Source organism: Carlito syrichta, unplaced genomic scaffold (assembly GCF_000164805.1).
Source record: "Carlito syrichta isolate Samal-C Ts95f unplaced genomic scaffold, Tarsius_syrichta-2.0.1 Scaffold311075, whole genome shotgun sequence".
Taxonomy (NCBI): domain Eukaryota; kingdom Metazoa; phylum Chordata; class Mammalia; order Primates; family Tarsiidae; genus Carlito; species Carlito syrichta.
The window spans coordinates 192,619-211,401 of NW_007255171.1; the positions used below are offsets into that span (position 1 = coordinate 192,619).

The 18,783-nt window shown below is 35.4% G+C and overlaps 1 protein-coding gene across 3 annotated transcripts in view; it reads right to left on the bottom strand.

Annotated features, from left to right (window-relative positions):
• The window catches only part of GAS2 (growth arrest specific 2), a 141,138-nt gene that overhangs the window by 105,778 nt on the left and 16,577 nt on the right, over positions 1-18,783 (bottom strand). For all 3 annotated transcript variants that reach the window (XM_008068498.1, XM_021717788.1, XM_008068497.1), the window contains exon 3: positions 15,884-16,005. In XM_008068498.1, the coding sequence (XP_008066689.1) occupies positions 15,884-16,005 (122 nt within the window). The remainder of the gene's footprint in view (positions 1-15,883; positions 16,006-18,783) is intronic.

Sequence of the window (18,783 nt, forward strand, 5' to 3'; positions counted from 1 at the left end):
ACAAATAAGAAAGGAGACAAACATGATAATTTTAGATTATGCTTACTTTATTCGAATTTGATGGGAGTTCGGAAATAATTCTTACTTATGCCATTTACTTCTTAGTCCATAAAAACAAAGCCATCTCCAATATAAGTGCGTTTTACAAAGGTTAATCCCATGCTTTGCACATGGTCATCTCTCATTTGGTTAGGGTTTCTACTTTTGTCCAAATAATATTAAGTACATAAAGTTTAATGTAGTTTTGTTCAATTCATAATTCCATCTAAAGATAGCTCATCAAACTTTATACTGTTTTCAATAATCTTTCTAAAGAACCTCAGCCCAACTTCTTAGACACTGGCTTCTTCTGGTACCCACTTAAAGGATTTATAAAAAGAGGAAGAGAGGCAATTTCTTCTATGATTCACTGGGGACAACTAAATAAGGATAATTTGGATTCTGACCTTGTGCTAATAAAAAGAGTAAAGCATATAAGAATGTAATGGTAGTCGGAATGGTCAAATTATTTAATTAAAACACATTTAAAATCATTGCAATAGGCCCACATATAAGCACATTGGACATTGCAACGTACACACAGCTATTGTTCATATATTATAAAGCAGGTAGTTTTCATTTTAAACTGGTATCACTCTTGACTTAGGAAGATGATGTATACTTATACATCTTAAATAATTTTAAGAGTGTGCCAATTTTTCAGTATATACTTCTGTGTCTTTTAAGTTATAAGACCTGTGATCACTCGCGACTATTTTTTTCCCAGTCATTTTTTAAGTTTGCTCTCACAAAGTATGTATTTCCACAGACATCATATTTCTCCTTAATGAAGACTAAATTCCTTGAGAGTACACTGTGTCTATCTTTATTTAATTCACTTGCTTTAAATCACATCTATCTTTCTAATCAACAACACATATGCATATCAACATCCACAGTAAATAACATCATCACTTGTTCTTAACATATCAAACTTCTAGCAAATGTAAAAATAGATCTCTTTCTTTGTTGAATCTTTACCTGGTTTGGGTATCACTGTGATGTTAGCATCATATAATGATTTGAGGAGAGTTCTGTCTTTCTCAATTGCCTGGAATAATTTCATATACGATTTCAAATAGGGTAGGTATCAGCTCCTCCATGTATGTTTTGTAGAACTATGCTGGAAAGCTGTCTCATCCAGGAATTTTTTTTTTTAGGTAGTTTTCTTATGATGGAGTTGATTTCCTGGGTTGTTATTGGTCTATTTAATGTCTCAGTGTCTTATTTTAACCTTTGAGGTTGTGTGATGTCAGAAAGTCCTCCATTTCATTTGGGTTCTTGAGTTTATTTCCATACAGGTGTGCATAGTAATCTCTGATAATTTTTTGTATTTCTTCAGGATCCATAGTGATTTTATCTTTTGCATTTCTGATTGTATTTATTTGGGCTTTTTCTCACTTTTTTCTTCGTCAACTGGCTAGGGATCTGTCATTCTTATTTATCCTTTCAATGAACCAGTTTTTTGTTTCGTTGATTTTTTTCTATAATATTTTTGTTCTATGTCCTATATTTGGGCTTTTACATTTGGTGATCTGAATTCTTCTGCTGAAGGTAGGGTTTTAGTGGTCTTGTCCATCGAGCGCTCTTAGGTGATTTGTTAGGCTGTTAACTTGTGATCTTTCCATTTTCTAGATGTGTATTTGTAAAGAAAGGAGTTCCCCTCTCAGTACTGCTTTCATGGCAACCCAGAAGTTTTGGTAAGATAAGTCTTTATTTTCATTTGTTTCTAGACATCTTTTTGTTTCTGCTTTGATTTTCATATTGATCCAGGAGTTGTTCAGCATCATGCTGTTTAGTGTCCATGTCTTTGTGGCTTTTAGGGGAGTTTTGTTGGTGTTGGTTTTAATTTTTATTCCACTGTGGTCTGAGAAGGTGCATGGCAGTATTTTGATCCATGGAATTTGTTTATGCTTGATTTATGGCAGAGGATGTGGTTGATCTTGGCATATGTTACATGTGGTGATGAGTTGAACATATATTCCACGATTGTTGGATGGGTTGCTCTGTAAATATCTATTAAGTCCCTTTGGTCAAGCATCAAGTTGAGGTTTTGGATCATTTTGTTGATTTTTTGCCTTGATGATCTATCTAGGGTTGTTAGTGGGGTTCTTAAGTTCCCAGATAGGATAGTGTTAGAATCAATATCATTTTTTAGTTTACCTAGAAGCTGCTTTATAAAAGTTGGTGCTCCTATGTTGTGTGAATATATGTTTAGGATGGATATTTCTTGTTGATGGATTGAACCTATTATCATTATGCAGTAACCTTCCATATCCTTGTGAATTTTTGGTAGATTAAATGATATTTTGTCTGATATTAAGATCGCAACTCCTGCTTTCTTTCGTGTTCTGTTCACCTGAAAATTTGTTTTCCATCCTCTTACTTTGAGTCTATGAATGGGGAGACAGCCCACAGAATGGAAAAAAAAAATATTTGCCAACTGTATATCTGACAAAGGCCTAATATCTAGGATTTACAAGGAACTCTAATATGCCAAAAAGAAAAAAAAAGTCCTATTAAAAAGTGAGTAAAATGTTTGAATAGACACTTCTCAAATGAACACATAAGAGCATCCAACAGATACATGAAAAAATGCTCTTCCTCACTAATCATTAAAGAAATGAAAATTAAAACCACACTGAGATATCACTTAACTCCAGTCAGGATGGCCATCAGCAATAACTCAAAAAGATGCTGGAGAGGATGCAGGAAAAAGGAACACTTTTGCACAGTTGATGGGAGTGTAAATTGGTACAACCTCTGTGGAAAACAGTGTGATGATTTTGAAAAGAACTAAAAATTGACCTTCATGTGACCCAGCAATTCCTCTTCTGGGAATATACCCGGGAAAACTAAAATCATTCTACAAAAAAGATACCTTTGCACTGATGTTTATTGCAGCATTCCTCACAACAGCAAAAACATGGAACCAAGAGTGCTGCCCATTGAAAGTAGACTGGATGAAAAAAGTGGTACATATACACAAGGGAATATTACGTAGCCATAAAGAAGGAGAAAATTATGAACTTAGCAGCAACTTGGATGAGTCTGTAATATTCAGTATCTATCACATAAACAAAGCATGTAGTACCACATTTTCTCATTCATAAGCAGACCCTGAACAATTATTATAACACTATAATACCATAAGAAAAGGAATTGGCAGTTGGGACACTGCCAGGAAATGGGGGGGGCCACACTTCATCAACAAGAATACCTGATTTCAAACCAGGTGAAGTAGGGACCAAAGCCAGGCCCAAACTTTACCTCTACAGTGACTATTTGTATACCTAATTCTGAATTGTACCCCACATCTTTAAAATAAATAAATAATAAAGAAAAAATAAACAAAAAATGCAAAAATAACACATATACTATGTAGGACTCAATTATCAAAAGATATTTATAGTTGGTAATATTCTATATTATTAAAAATTGATAAATTTATGAATTTGCTATATTGTGTGATCATATTTAACTTCTTTTTGAGTTACTCATTGTTTAATAAAAGAACTCACCTTTAAAAATCCAGTAGCAGTATTTATTGTTCCTAAGTCCTAGAATTCTGATTCTCTACTGCAGTTTTTACTGTATTTTCTTTTTTTTTACTTCAGTCGTTAAATAGTGCTTTGGTAGATGGCTAATTAGGGGCTCTGAGAAGGAACAAAGGCTCTTATATTCTCATTTCACTCACCAACTATTTTATTGGGCAAAAGGGGCACTTACTGGGAAAAAGAAAAAAAACGATGATTTCATCTTTATGGCTCCTTCAGTAATTGAAAGATACAACACTTAATTACTGTAACACCTCATTTCATGTCAAAAACATCTCTTGAGAACTTATTATATAAAAGTTCCTGCCATCATTCTTGCTCCTCACTTTCAAGGGTGAGCAAATTCATAAAACCACTAGTTATTACTTGTCTGATATTCATTTTGTTGGACCTATAGCAGACAGTATCAACAGATCTTGAAAAGTAATCCTCAAACTGAATGAAACATTTTGTTGTTAATATGCTCATTTTAATCATTTTTTACCTTTACATAATGCTCTGAATTCAAATAATACCATGTCATGTGACTACATAATAAGGTCTACAATTAACAAAATGATTAACCTCTTCCAGGATTTACTTTTTACTAACTAGTTTAAACCTCTATTGCCTGTTATTTCACCCAATCTCTTGTCCTGCTGATGTCCTCAGATCTGTGTTCTTTGCATATTCCACCCTAAAATTTTCAAATCCTCTATCTTCTCCATTACTTGGAAAGTCAGCTTTGTTCCACATGATTTTTTTCACATGAACGACTTTTGAGTCAAGCAAAGCCAGCAGAGGGAGAATAAAAGTCTTCAGGATTAAGAATCAAAGACTGCTAAAACCCACTGGTAACAGCAGTCTGCATCTAAAAAGTAAATATCCATATTGGGACATTCATTCATTTATTTATTTCTTCATTGAAAAATATATCAACTGAGCACCTCTATGCTAGGCAATATATTTAATTCATAGGTGAATAAAACATAAACCATGTCCACGATGATCTTAGAACCTAGCATAGGAATAAAGACAAGGAAATAAGTATAACAATATGCTATGAGGTAGGGAGATAACATATGATAGAGAAACCATAAAAATGGAGACCAGGTTTATCTACAGAGTATAGAGATTATAGCAGGCATCTCTACACTTCAGGTCCTTTTTCCCTTCTTTGTTAGGAAAACATTAATTTTCCTTAGAAAAACTGTCCTCTCATTTTATTCAGTCTGAGCAACTGTTAATCAAGGAGTGAGGCCATAACCTGATCAGAATGTTGGCTGTTAATCAAACTCTTGGGAGGAATGATATAATAAAGTTAAGAGCTAAATGTTATCAAGTACCTGTATTTACTAGGTACTCCTCAGTGCTTGTGTATATTAACTTAGTCTTCCCAACAACTTAATAAGGTAGATACTATTATTATTACACTGGACACATGAGAAAACTAAGGCACAGAGAAGCTAAGAATTTTTTCCAAGCTAATAATTGGTACAGTTATGGTTTAAACCCAGACAGTATGGCTGTTGAGCTCACAATAGTAACCATTTCTGCTCACCTGCCCTTTCTAAAATATGTTAGAAATTAGTCATTCTAACAGTGGTACTCTGACATGACTGTCTGTGTATCCATGCGAAATAATCCCTGGAAACAACCTAAATCTTAGGGCTGCAAGTCCAGGTTCACTTTCCTTCAAATTTCTTTTTTCCCTGGGAGCTAACTCATATCTTATTTTTACTTATATTAGCAAGAGTTGGTTAATTCTACAGTACCAGAGAGTAGAATTCAATCATTCAACCTCAAAAAAATATGTGTTATTTGTAATTGGTACTAAGACTGATCACATGACCTGATGTCATCAGAAATGGAAAAAAAAAAAACAGCTCATGGCATACACAGGGGTTGGAAAAGAAAGTGTGCTGTGGGATTTTATGTGTATACTAATTGACGGCTTTCTTTATAAAAAGGAATACAGATTTATCAGTATGAAATTAGATATGAAATTAAATATGCATTTAATTTTAATAAAATAAAACAAGAAATTAATACCTTTGAAAAGATGACAATGATTAGAATCATCACAAAACACAGCATGATATAAAGAGTGATATAATACAGTATTTTTATTGACCAACTGCCTGATGAAATTCTATTTTCTTTTTTTCTAAAGATTTTTGTTCTATACTTTTTGATCACCTCTTCATAAACAATGGTCTAAAAAATGTTTGCATAGGGAGAATAGAAATATAATGGAATCTTTCTTTTCACATGATTAATCAGAACACATTTTCAATCGTTCAGAAAAACCTCTTTCAGACTCACAACTCATTATTTCATAAATTTTGAAATTCATAACTATCTTATTGTCAAATTTAGAAAAATCTATCACTTTCTAAATTTACGAGTTGTTGGATACAGAAGAATTTTCCGCTGAATAGCTATGATATAAGCAATTTAGATAATAATATGACTTGCATATGGTGTTGGCTCCTGTCTGTTGCTTAAATTCAGAACCCTTACCAGATACTGCTCTCAAATGAAAAGATGGAAGGTTCTTATCTTTGAGAGAGTTGAAGATACCAAGAGGAAGGACAGGCTAGGAGAGGAAACAGTAAGTATTCTCTCTCGGAAAACAGGGATGGCACATGGGAAATTTGCCCACTCCTGGTATTCTCCTAAACCAGGCTAAGAAAAATGTGTCCATTAACCCGAACGTTCCTGGAATAATAGCTGTGTCCTTAAAAATCTCAGCTAGCCACAGAATAAAGAACCCATATTTTAAGCCAGAGCTGACAACCTCTACCAGGTGTCAAAATACTGTAGCCTTGCTCAGGATGGATTCAAATCCATCTCACAGCCAGACTTGGGAATTCCTGGCCAACTAGTTACATAGCCTCGACATACATTTAAAATGTTGAGTGCCACCAAGTGTATTATGGCAGGGCTTTTTCTCTATTTCTGTAATAGGTTTTGAGAGTGTTAGTCTAAGGAGAACAGGGTATAATTTTAGATTTGGCAGAATTAATTGACTCTGACTATACTAACAAGATTTCCTGAATTCAGTGTGCTAGGATGGGTGGCCAGGAATGATCCTAAAAAAGTTGGCTGGATTTGCTAATGCAAATGTAGATCCAATGCTCACCCACACCAAATGACACTAAAAGACCAGAAATCACTGGTTATAATATAGATAAAGGAATTAAAAACTTTGAGAAGATTTGACATATTCAATTTATAATGCACACCTCACATAAGCATATGCTTGACTATGTCATTCAGTGGAGCCCAAGAGGCTCTATATTTCACTAAGATATGAAGAATAACTTGGTGCAGAAAGTTCCAAAATTTTGTAATGTGACATTTTTCTCCAGGAAGGGACGGATGCTATTATTGAAATAAGCATCCTTGTTTTAATGTGAATGAAGATTCTCAGAATTGCAGGGATGCATGCCGGCACTTACTTTCCAGAGGCAAAGTGAATATGGTGGCTAGAATACAAAACAGGTCAACCAGATCTCTTAGAATGAACGGATCCATCAGAAATCTGACCATGGTTTATTAGTCAAAGCACCTCTAGGTGTATGTTGAAAAGTCTAAGTCCTCGTTTTATATAAAAGAAACAGCAATAAACTGAAAGAATTTTCTGATCACCCAGTTCCCAAATGAGAGCTAACTTTCTGATCCAAAACTCACTGATTACAGGAAATAATGACCTCAAGTCTTTACGGCAAAGCTTCCTTCTAATCTTCATCAAAGTGGCCTGAACTGTTTACTATGCAGTCTGGAAAGGGAAATGCCTTGTGGGGATCAGGTATCAGTAGATTTTTTTTTTTTTTACTTAAATGCACTGTATACTATGACTAGTACACCTTTGAGCATCAAAGGCTGTTTTTATAGCTTTTTCTGAATACCCAATTCATATGAGTGCTCTCAGCAACTGTCAGAATTGTATCTCTGACACAAGGAATAAGTTATGTGGTAAAAGGACCAAATAAAATATATCTATTTTTAAAAAATGATTCATGCTATTGTCAATGACCTAAATATTGCAAGAGAAGTGATTTCTATCACATCTCCATTCAATCAAAGAAAATATGAAAGATTAATAAGATGTGGCAAACAGCAGGAAAATTATAATAAAGTCACATTTTTAATCAGGATTGCTGTTATACATGTGGTCTTTTCAGTGAACTGTATCACTCAATATCCTGCTACTTAACATTCATCTACTGGTCTAGAAGATGCAATTTTCTCAATTTTGATCAACAGAAACTCCAGAATGTGTTTGACAGAAACAACAGAACTCTTGCTATCCTGCACGCCAACTTCAGCTCTACAACATAACCTACAGGGTCCATGGACATTTTGACACCCAAAGCTCCCCCAGCTTCCTCTACTATCTTAGGATATTTTCCTAAATTAATATGGAAAAGCAGGAACAGTAGGCAATCTAGATGGCTTTATAAAAATGCATGCATCCAGGAGAGTATAGGAATACTCTTATGAAAAGGCAGACAATTTCTGGGTCCTATGAAAATGTTCCTGCCTTGTTAATGCGGTCTGAAGGAAACTGCATTTCTACTACACCTGTGGTCATGAAACTTGAACTGTTGATCTATGATCTATGATCATGAACTATGATCCCCTTGTCTATACTTTTAATTGTACCTGGCACTACTTTATCAATGACTAGCAGTGTTATATAAGGGATTAACTCAACTAGGACTGAAGAACCAGGTAAGCTTCATAGTTGCATCACTCACTCCCTACTATGACTACTTTTCCCTGCCATTGTTTATTTTTCTGCCTGCACATATAGCCCACATCAAGTCTCTTGTGACCAGTTTTGCATGAAAAATAAAAGTTAAGCTCATTTACATATTATTCTTAATATTCCATATGATACACCAACAGGTTGGTATTGCTATGGCATTAAAGCTCCACTTAGACACATCTCTGTAACATGCATGACACAGAACAGAAACACTCTCTGTGAGAAAAACATCAAGCAAGACATTTTATTGTCACTGATCTAGGGGTAAAAAATTTGGCCAAGTGGCCCAGGGATTTAGAAAAATAATGACAAGGTAATTGAATTTTATACTAAGAAATAATTTAGTATAGTTAAAGCTTAAAGATACTTGTATTTATTTTCACAAATTCTGAGGAATTAGAGTTTACCACTAACTTTTCTCTTCCCCCCTTAGTCCCAGGCAGGAACACACCTACCAAAAAAACATTTCTTTTCAAATAATTCCATCTATAATCCCCCTAATCTCATCATGATTCATTCTCTGTTGGCTTAATTCTAGCATCATATTTGTGTTTTAGAAAATAAATTTTTTAGGAATATAACATTGTATTTGCCTAGCCAGAAATGTTAGTTGTATGGCCAGAGATGAATGATTCTAGATTAATCACAGCTGAGATTTTCTTTTCTTTTTTCATACAAAAAAAAAATCTTTTATCACTTCTCCCATATGTTGTTGTTAGGTCAGAGATATTGGCAGTAAACACAAATCTCTGAATTTCTCTATCATGATAAGATGCTTTCTAAACCAAAAGCGGTGTTGATCTTTTTGAGGGGAAAATCTCTAATCCTTAGGTCTTATTTAATTCCCAGATGGTACAAAACAACATCCTGAGGTATTGCTATCTTGCAGCTCAGGGAACTAGGTATTCTCGATGGGCAAATGTATTGTAGATATTCTATCCGACTAGGATGTTCTTTCCCCTGAACAAGGACTGGATTCTACATTTAGACGGTGAATGTTCAGTTCCTTCCTTAGAGCATAATGTGGCATTCTACTAGGTAACAGAACTTCTTTTTTGTCTCCTTCACCCATCTGCTTCAAACTTGATCTAACCACCCAGGGCTCTTTGAAGTCAAAGGAAGCTCTGAACCCAGAGAAACTCTGATGTCTGTGGCAGAGACTCTCAAAATAAATGAGACAAATGAAAAAGAATGTTAGCAGAAAAAGAGTAGTTAAGCCCTTTGAATATCTTTTTCCATGTTGATGCCCCATGGTTGAGAGTGTGTTGTACTTAAAGAAGTGGTACACTCTTTGGCCAGGAAGTGAAAGTTCAAAATAAAGGTAACAATTATCCTGTCTTGATTGGAGATGCCAACTTTGAGTCAGGTAACAAAAACCTTGGACATATTTGTTTTGGTTTTCTCTTCCTAATAAGATATTGGAAAGTTTTGTTTCATTTAGATTTTTAAGATCATCAGTTCCAGGAATATTAAGACTTATAGTTATAATGAACCTACAATTTCATGGAACATATAAACTAATTAAATCAAATTATATATTAAGCTGTTGCACACTGGTCTCAAATGCTTCCACCCAACTAATGACTAACTCTGAAGTCTCTGCATTGCTCCTATACTAAGTGAGAAAATGCCCCACCATGCAAAGGCTAAGGTTAACTACTTAGAGATCACACACACACACAGAGGCTACTTTTAAATTGATTCCACTGATGGCTAAAAAAAAAAAGAAGCATAGGGCAGAATTTATTCCCATTCAGAATATTTTATCAAATCAGAGCAGAATATAAAAGAGTCAGGGATTTACATATAAAATAAATACATTTATATAAACTAATACATTTATTAAAATCTACTTTCAAATAGTAAGAGTATTTAAATCATTCTTAACAGAGACATACTTCACACATACCAAGCATAACATGTTCCTTCAAATGTGTTTACACAGCTGTAAAATCACATTAACTATCCATCAGGAAAAGTAAAAATATTGCTATGAAAATGAGGAGATGAGATTTAAGGAGCTAAAAAAAATAATTACAAAGATCTTCCTTTGACATGGTTTTGGATGGGATCAAATTTGTTGCTGACTGTTTTTAAGAAATTGTTTCAATATCTTCCTAGACACAGTTTCGCTAATTCAGAGAAGGTATTGACAAATTCATTTTCTTCACCACCATTGTTCTAAACTTCAAAATGCCCAAATGAAAAATAATCTTACACATACATATGCACCAAAGCAGACAGTATTGTAACCTCCGGGTTATTTTTACTCAATTTAAAAGTCTCCTTTATTTTCCATGGGAATTATTCACTTTAATCCTAAAAACCAAGAATGTAGTGAATTCATTATTTTTAAATTTAGATTTAAATTTAATAAAATGCTGTGCAATCTCATTTAACATCATTTTTATTTGCAGATAAAAATATGGACTGAAAACCATGGGTTTAACAAAAAGATATTTATCAACAATAATATTTCTGAAGATATGTATACTAACAATTTGACTTTTCATCTTTTAAATATTTTATTATAATAGTAAAAAATATTTGAAAATTATGTATCTGACAAAGGCCTAGCATCCAGGATCTACAAGAAACTCAAACAAACTGAAAGGAAAAAAAAAAAAACCCTATTAAAAAGTGGGTAAAGGACATGAATAGACACTTCTCAAAAAAAGAAATATAAGCAGCCAACAGACACATGAAAAAAATACTCAGCCTCACTAACCATCAGAGAAATGCAAATCAAAAGTACAATGAGATACTACCTAACTCCAGTAAAGATGGCCACCATTAATAAATCAAAAACCAATAGATGCTGTCACAGGTGCAGAGAAAAGGAAACATTTCTGTGCTGTTGATGGAAGTGCAAGCTAGTTCAACTTCTATGAAAAGAAACGTGGCTATTCTAAAAACAACCAAAAATTGACCTTCCATGCAATCCAGCATTCCTTTTCCTAGGAATACACCCAGAGAAACATAAATTGTTCTATCAGAGTAAGACTGCAACTCAACAACAACAACAACAACAAAAAGACACCTGCACACGAATGTTTACTGCTGCACTATTCACAATAGCAAAACACATGGAACCAACCCTACTGCCCACTGAAAGTGAACTGGATAAAGAAAATGTGGTACATATACACAACAGAGTTATTATACAGGCACAAAGAAGAACAAATCATGGACTTTGCAGCAAATAGGATGGAACAGGAAACCATCATGCTTAGTCATTTATCACTGAAACAAAGAACTGAATACCCCACGTTCTTGTTTATAAGTGGGACCTGAACATTAGTCACATTAGCACAAGGGAGGGATTGGAAGTCACTGGGCACTGCCAGGGGAAAGAGGGGTTATGTAGCAACACAAAGGGTACTTGGTCTTTTACCAGGGAAGTGAGAGCCAGTTGGAGGCCCGAATTTCAACTGCATGCAGTCTACCTGTGTAGTTAATCTTTACTTGTACCCTATAGCTCTATAATAAAATTTTTAAAAACTCAAGATAAAAAGTAGAAAAGCCGGAGCCGGGCTCGGTGGCTCAGCCTGTAATCCCACGCCTTTGGGAGGCTGAGGTGAGTGGATTGCCTGAGCCCGCGGGTTCGAGACCCGCCTGGGCAGCGAGACCTCATCTCTACAATAAATCAAAAAATCAGCTGGGCGTGGTAGCGCATGCCTGTAATTCCGGCTACTCGGAAGGCTGAGGCGGAAGGATCGCCGGAGCCCAGCAGGTCGAGGCTGCGGTGGCCGGGAGCGGCCACTGCACTCCAGTCTGGGCGACAGAGTGAGACTCCAACTCAAAAAAAAAAAAAAAAAAAAATGTAGAAAAGCCATTTTTGCATTTTTCATATAATATAGCACATGCTATTACTGCTTTAAGCTGCAAATCGTTGACAGTCAGTTGTGAAGCATATAAATGCCAAGGACATAGAGGGTTATTCAGTCAAGAGCAATTGTGTCAAATTCTAACTAAGATCAAATTTGATTTTTTGAGCATTGGAGGTGAGGTCATAATGGATATTTTTAAACCTACACTTGTTCAAGTAACACAGTTAAGTTTTTATACTAAAATATATGTATCATAATCAGAATAAAATTTTGCTTTATTTTCAATTAACAAAATCACTTATGGTCAATGAAGCATTTCAAGTTCAATAAAATCTTGCTACAGTTTACTAACATTGAAAGGAAACTTCCCTTTGTTTTATTTTATTATAAAAATTATATAGTATTGAAAGAAATATTTCAAAGGAAGATAGCTATAAAAGTTCTGACCCATAAATATTCTCAGTATTACATATTATCATGAATATTGGGGGCAAATGCATACATATTTGTACATAGTAGCTATCATGGCTAAACATAAATATTTACAACGTACTCATTTTCTTCTAGTTAAGGGTCTCATCAGGGTCTCTTAACTCTCATATAGGGGGCTGGACTCGGTGGCTCAGCCTGTAATCCCAGCACTTTGGGAGGCTGAGACGAGTGGACTGCTGAGCCTGAGGGTTCAAGACCCGCCGGGGAACTTGGTGAGACTTTGTCTCTACAATAAATCAAAAATTAACCGAGCGTGGTAGCGTGCGCCTGTAGTTCCAGCTACTTGGAAGACTGAGGTGGAAGGATAGCCAGAGCCCAGCAGGTTGAGGCTGTGGTGACCGGGAGCATGCCACTGCACTCCAGTCTGGGCGACAGTGTGAGACTCCAACTCAAAAAAAAAAAAAAAAACTCTCATCTAGGGAACATAAATGATATTTACCAAGTGCCTCTTTGCGCAATGCTCTATACAAGGCATGCATACATTTTCATTAATTCTGTTTCGCAGATAAAGAAACTAAGGCTCAGACATGTTCAATTAATAAATAATTAGTAATAAATAATAAAACTAGAACCCAAGCAAAATGTACTCAATGTCAAAGCCTTTAAACTACAGGCTAATGCGTTGGCACTGTCTTACACCTGACAGACTTCTAATTACAATTTTGTTTGGAAATCTATGTTTCTGTTCTTAAAAAGTTTACAGAACACAGCAAATTCATAAAACTGTGCACTAGCCTTAATAGCATTTAGTCTTTATTACTATGAAGTATTCAAATGATCTAAACATGGACTCTGTGACTCTTTGTCCTCCTCAAGAAGCAACACAAATACAGGATTCAAGATCTATGCAAGGTGAAGGCGATGTTCTCAAGAGTGTCTAGGCACAATAATGTTTTTTTTCTCTGTCAATTGCTTTGTGGCAAAATTCTTATACAAATCATCCTCCTATTAGGCATTATGTTTTCTCTTCAGAAAGCTGAAGTAGCTGGGCATGGTGGCTCACGCCTATAATCCTGCACTTTGGGAGGCCGAGATGAGAGGATCGCTTGAGCTCATGGGTTCGAGCCCAGTATGGGCAACTTGGTGAGACCTCATCTCAACAATAAATCCAAAAAAAAATTAGCCAGGCATGATGGCGCGTGCCTGTAGTTACTACTACTTGGAAGGCTGAGGCAGAAGGATCACCTGAGCCCAGCAGGTCAAGACTGTGGTGGCCATGAGAACCTGCCACTGCACTCCAGCCAGGGCTACAGAGTGAGACTCTGACTCAAAAAAAAAAAAAAGAAGAAGAAAATTTTAAAAAAAGCTGAAGTAGAGGCCAATTAGACCACAGTGGAAACCAAAGCAGAAGAATTGATGCCCCGATAATAAGCTTGATGTAAAGCATGTTCATAAACAGTCCCCTCGTGTCTGTGTTACCCATAGTGAACCCAGGCGAGAAAGCACTAAATTTGGAAAGATGTCTGTGTTGCTCTTGCTCTGTCACTTACTGGCCAGGTAATCTTACACAAATGACCCTGCATCTACCCAGTGGAGGAAAAGAGAAAACACAGTGGTTACCAAACTCTATTGCATATGAGAGTCACCTGAGGAGCTTTTTAAAAATTCAAGTGCCCAAGTTTCACCCTATGGGAATTAAACCAGAATGTTCAGGCATTGGATACAGGTTTCAGAATTTTTTAAAGATGCTCAGGTAATTTCAATATGCAGCAAAATGTTTTTCAAGAAACAAAGGAAAATTGCCATTTAACGTTAGTAGAACTGCAGCAAGATTTTATTAAACTTTAAAGAGTTTGGGAGCTCTGAGTTATACCCTCACAGTGCAACTTTAAAGATGAAAAAAGTGAGGGGGAGGATTTCTACATTAACAATACTTTACAGAATTCTATATCATATCCCAATCACTTACTCTTTTCTGCCAGAACTTCAGAAAAAATTTTACAGTTTTTTTTTGTTTGATTTTAAGCTTTCATAGCAATGTTCAATCTTTTAAATGCTTCTTTTCATTCTATATTAAAATTAAGAAAAATATTATCGGTCTTGTTTTCTTCAGAAAATATCAAACACTATACTTTGATCAGGTGTTTAAAATAACTAGAAAAAGAGACCAGGCGTAGTGGCTCACACCTATAATACCAGCACTTTTGAGGCCAAGCTGAGAGAATTGCCTGAGCGCACAGGTTCGAGACCAGCCTGGGCAACTTGGTGAGACCTCATGTCTACAATAAATAACTAAACAAATAAATAAATGAAAATTAGCCAGGCATGTTGGTGCATGCCTGTAGTTCCAGTTACTTGGAAGGCTGAGGCAGAAGGTTGCCTGAGCCCAGCAGATCAAGACTGGGATGGCCATGAGCGTGCCACTACACTCTAGCCTGGGCAACAGAGACTCTGATTCAAAAATAAATAAATAAATAAACTAGAAAATAATATTAGATTGAATGGACAGAAAAGAAATCTCAGTAGTCAGAAATAAAATAATTTGTCCAAGTACTAGCTCAAACCAAAAAATTATACTCCAAGTATTTTGTTCCAATATTCTACCATAATAATTTTTAAAACAAAAATCTCTTCAGTAAATTTTTCTAGGCTAAGTTTCTCATTGCCTAATGACACAATGATTTCTCTGCTAAGTTTTTAATCAATACATTAGATTTAGTCAGTTTGTATACGGCATTCTTAATACGATCATTTTTCATCACCTTTTATTTAATTAGACTCACCAAAAGGATTATGTAATTTATGTAAGCAGAGTATAAATAACATGTTGCCTAATTAGAAAGAACTCTCAGTACTGTGTTGCTAGTAAACACCTTGATGTGTCCATTCACACAAAAAAATTCTCAAATTACACTCAATTACTAAGCAGTTAAGATCTGAGTGTCACATGTTCTCGCTCATATAGTGGACCTTGACTGTCTATCATAATACGATCAGGAAAGGACTGACAGTGGTGGGAAACTATGGGGGGTGGTAGAGTGGGGAAGGGAGGTGGGACTAACCATCTATCTGGAGTCAGAGAGACACCCCTTATTAACAAGGGTGCCTGAAGGATGCACATTTGTATACCTAACCCTTAACTGTACCCCACAATTTTGTAATAAAAAATATGTTCAAAAAATAATAAATAAATAAATAAATAAATAAAATAAAGGAAAAAAAAATGTAATCTACCATCTAACAGTGATATTTGTACTGGCATCTTTTACCTTTGTGGGCTTGTTAGCCTCCATGCTCTCTTTGAATTTCTCCTGCACAGTTTCTGCCAGTTGACAAAGCAAGGCACCATTGTCCAACTTCTCCATAAAAGTTTCTGCTGTAATCTCCTTCCCTGAAATAACCAAAAAAAAAGGGCATTATAAAAGCATAATAACTCCCCAACACAAATGTCAGATTCACATTAACATATTGACCCAATTTTTTAGTCACTCAAATTTCATTCCAGCTGAGTTACATATCTGGGATAGGAACTTACAATAATTTCTTCTTTGGAATATTTTTTTCTTGTGGTTGCAAGAATCTCTACATTTTAAATTTTCATAATATAGTTCTGACTGCATAAAAGTGTTACCTCACATTAAAGGTGGCAAAATGCTATCCTGGGTGAAAAAGTACTATCATTTAGTAATCAGGGGAATGCAAACCTGTCAGTGAAACTCAAAGAACCAGTTTACCAATGATTACACAGTTTGAGCTCTATGATTCATTTTGATGTTCAGCCTCAGTGGCCAATTCAATTTATCTGACCTATCAGGCAGGACATCAAGCAGGACAGCATTTTTGTGTTGGGTGTACATTTAATTATGAGAACACTTTATATCTCTTTTATTTATTTAAAAATACAGTCATGTATACAAATACATCAGCTATTACTGGCAATTTTAATAACACAGGCAATGCATAAAACCTCATCTCTAATTCTATTAAACTGGCTTTCCTGATTAAAATAATACAGGTGAAAAATACAAATGATAAACTCTCTGTTAGAAAGCATTCTGTTTTTAACCACACCGTTTCCTACCACAACCCTTCAACTGTGAAATTATTAGGTTTTGACCTCTGCTTTTTTCTCTCCTCACAACTATCCTCACAGCTTCAACTTCTGCTCTTAAAAATATGATTCACAAACCCTCATCTGTGACATTTAACTGCCTCCCAGTGAAACATACTTACCTCTTATACGGCCCCTAAAGCATTTTTCTTTATTTTATGACAACTCCATTTAGGTATAATTTGTATGCCTTGTAATCCAGCCATTAAAAGTGTATGATTCCATGTCATTTAGTATATTCGGAGTTATACCATCATCACCATAGTTTGAAAACATTTGTGTCATCCCCAAAAGAAACCTTGTATCCTGTAGTTATTACACCTGACTCCTCCATCCTCTCACCCTATGAATATGCTCTTTCAAATGTTATCGCTCCCAAAGTTCTCTCCTTTTCCTGGTTCCCGTTTCTCTAAATTTCACAGTATTTTCTTTTCCTGCTTTTCGTTTCTGTAGTTTACTAGTCTTACACCCTGTAGATTCAAGCTTCCTTCTATTTCTCATGCCATACTCTTAACAAAAATCTTCATGACCTGATACCTCAAGCAACAAAAGCAATGGGTATTCCTTGCATCCTCAACTTCTCTCTCCATAATGCCATGCCCACTACTAAAATCAATATTGTTTACCTTCATCCTCACTGAGCCATGCTCCACTCATACACCATTATTACACAGTCCTTAATGGCCTCTATCTAAAATATGAAATCTATACACTTTAACCCACTATCCGAAGATTTTCCCATATGCCTCTAACATGGCTTTTGCATCTAAGATCCCTACACCCTGCTCTGTGATCTACAGGCTGCCTTCACAAACCTTTTCTGTTTCTGCTGCCATGTTTTTGTTTGTTTGCTTCTTTTCTTTCTGGCATGGACCTTACCCTCAGAGTCCTACCTTCTACCTTCTTGGCCAAGTTCTATCATTCCTTTAATCACAGTTCCAGAGAGCGATTTTCCCAGTGCAAGCTGATCTCAAAAAAAATAAAATAAATAAAATGAAATTTCTTTATTTTTTAAATTTAACTTGAATTTTATTTTATTTTTGAGTCAGAGTCTCACTCTGTCGCCCAGGCTGAAGTGCAGTGGCATGACAACAGCTACTGCTGACTTGATCTGCTAGGCTCAGGCAATCCTTCCACCTCAGCCTTCCAAGAAGCTGGGACTACAGGAGCTACTTGGACCACATCACATCCAGCTAATTTTTTATTTTTTTATTTATTGTAGAGATGAGGTCATGCCATGTTGCCCAGGCTGGTCTTGAACTCCTGGGCTCAGAAAATCTTCTTGCCTCAGCTTCCCAAAGTGCTGGGATTACAGGTGTGAGCCACCACACCCAGTCTTGATCCCTTTTTTTGTATGTTCCTACTCATGAAGATTACTTACTTTGGCACTTATCAACCATATTTTTCTATAACTAGCAATATGTTTTGTATGTAGTTCTTGTCTTCTTCAATATGCTATAAACCTCAAGGTATAGCTTTTTTTAAATCTCTTAAAGACGTATGCATAATATTATTCACATGGTAGTTCAGAAAGCATGCAAATTAACAAATAAAAACAAACTACTAGAAAATATTGAATATTTGCAAAATGTAATAAAAGTTAAAAGCCAAAATTAAAATACTTTAGAATTTAATACCTAGACTTTCATAAGCTTATATTTTAGCTTAAGAAAAATGCATGTAGCTCAATTTCATGAACACTTAAATATAATCCAGCTGGAACAATAGATAAACTATTTGCTTCAAGTTAAATATGTAATATCTAATATATCTGGATTTTGAGAAACATCTGTTTAAAATGATTTTTTAAAAAATTTTTTGGGGGTGAGCAAGGAGGGAAAAATAATTACTTTTTTAAAATGTTCTCTTTTCCCTACTGGATAATTCATATTTTAACCCCTAGTTAGGATAATGACTTCTGCAGGTGGAAAAACATCAGTAGCTCTAAGTACTCACCACACAGGTAGCCTATCAGAGCTACTTTTATTTCAAAATTGCATGCAGCTCAACTCAATTCCAAAAAAAGTAGCAGTCTCAAGACACAAAAAGCCAGCATGC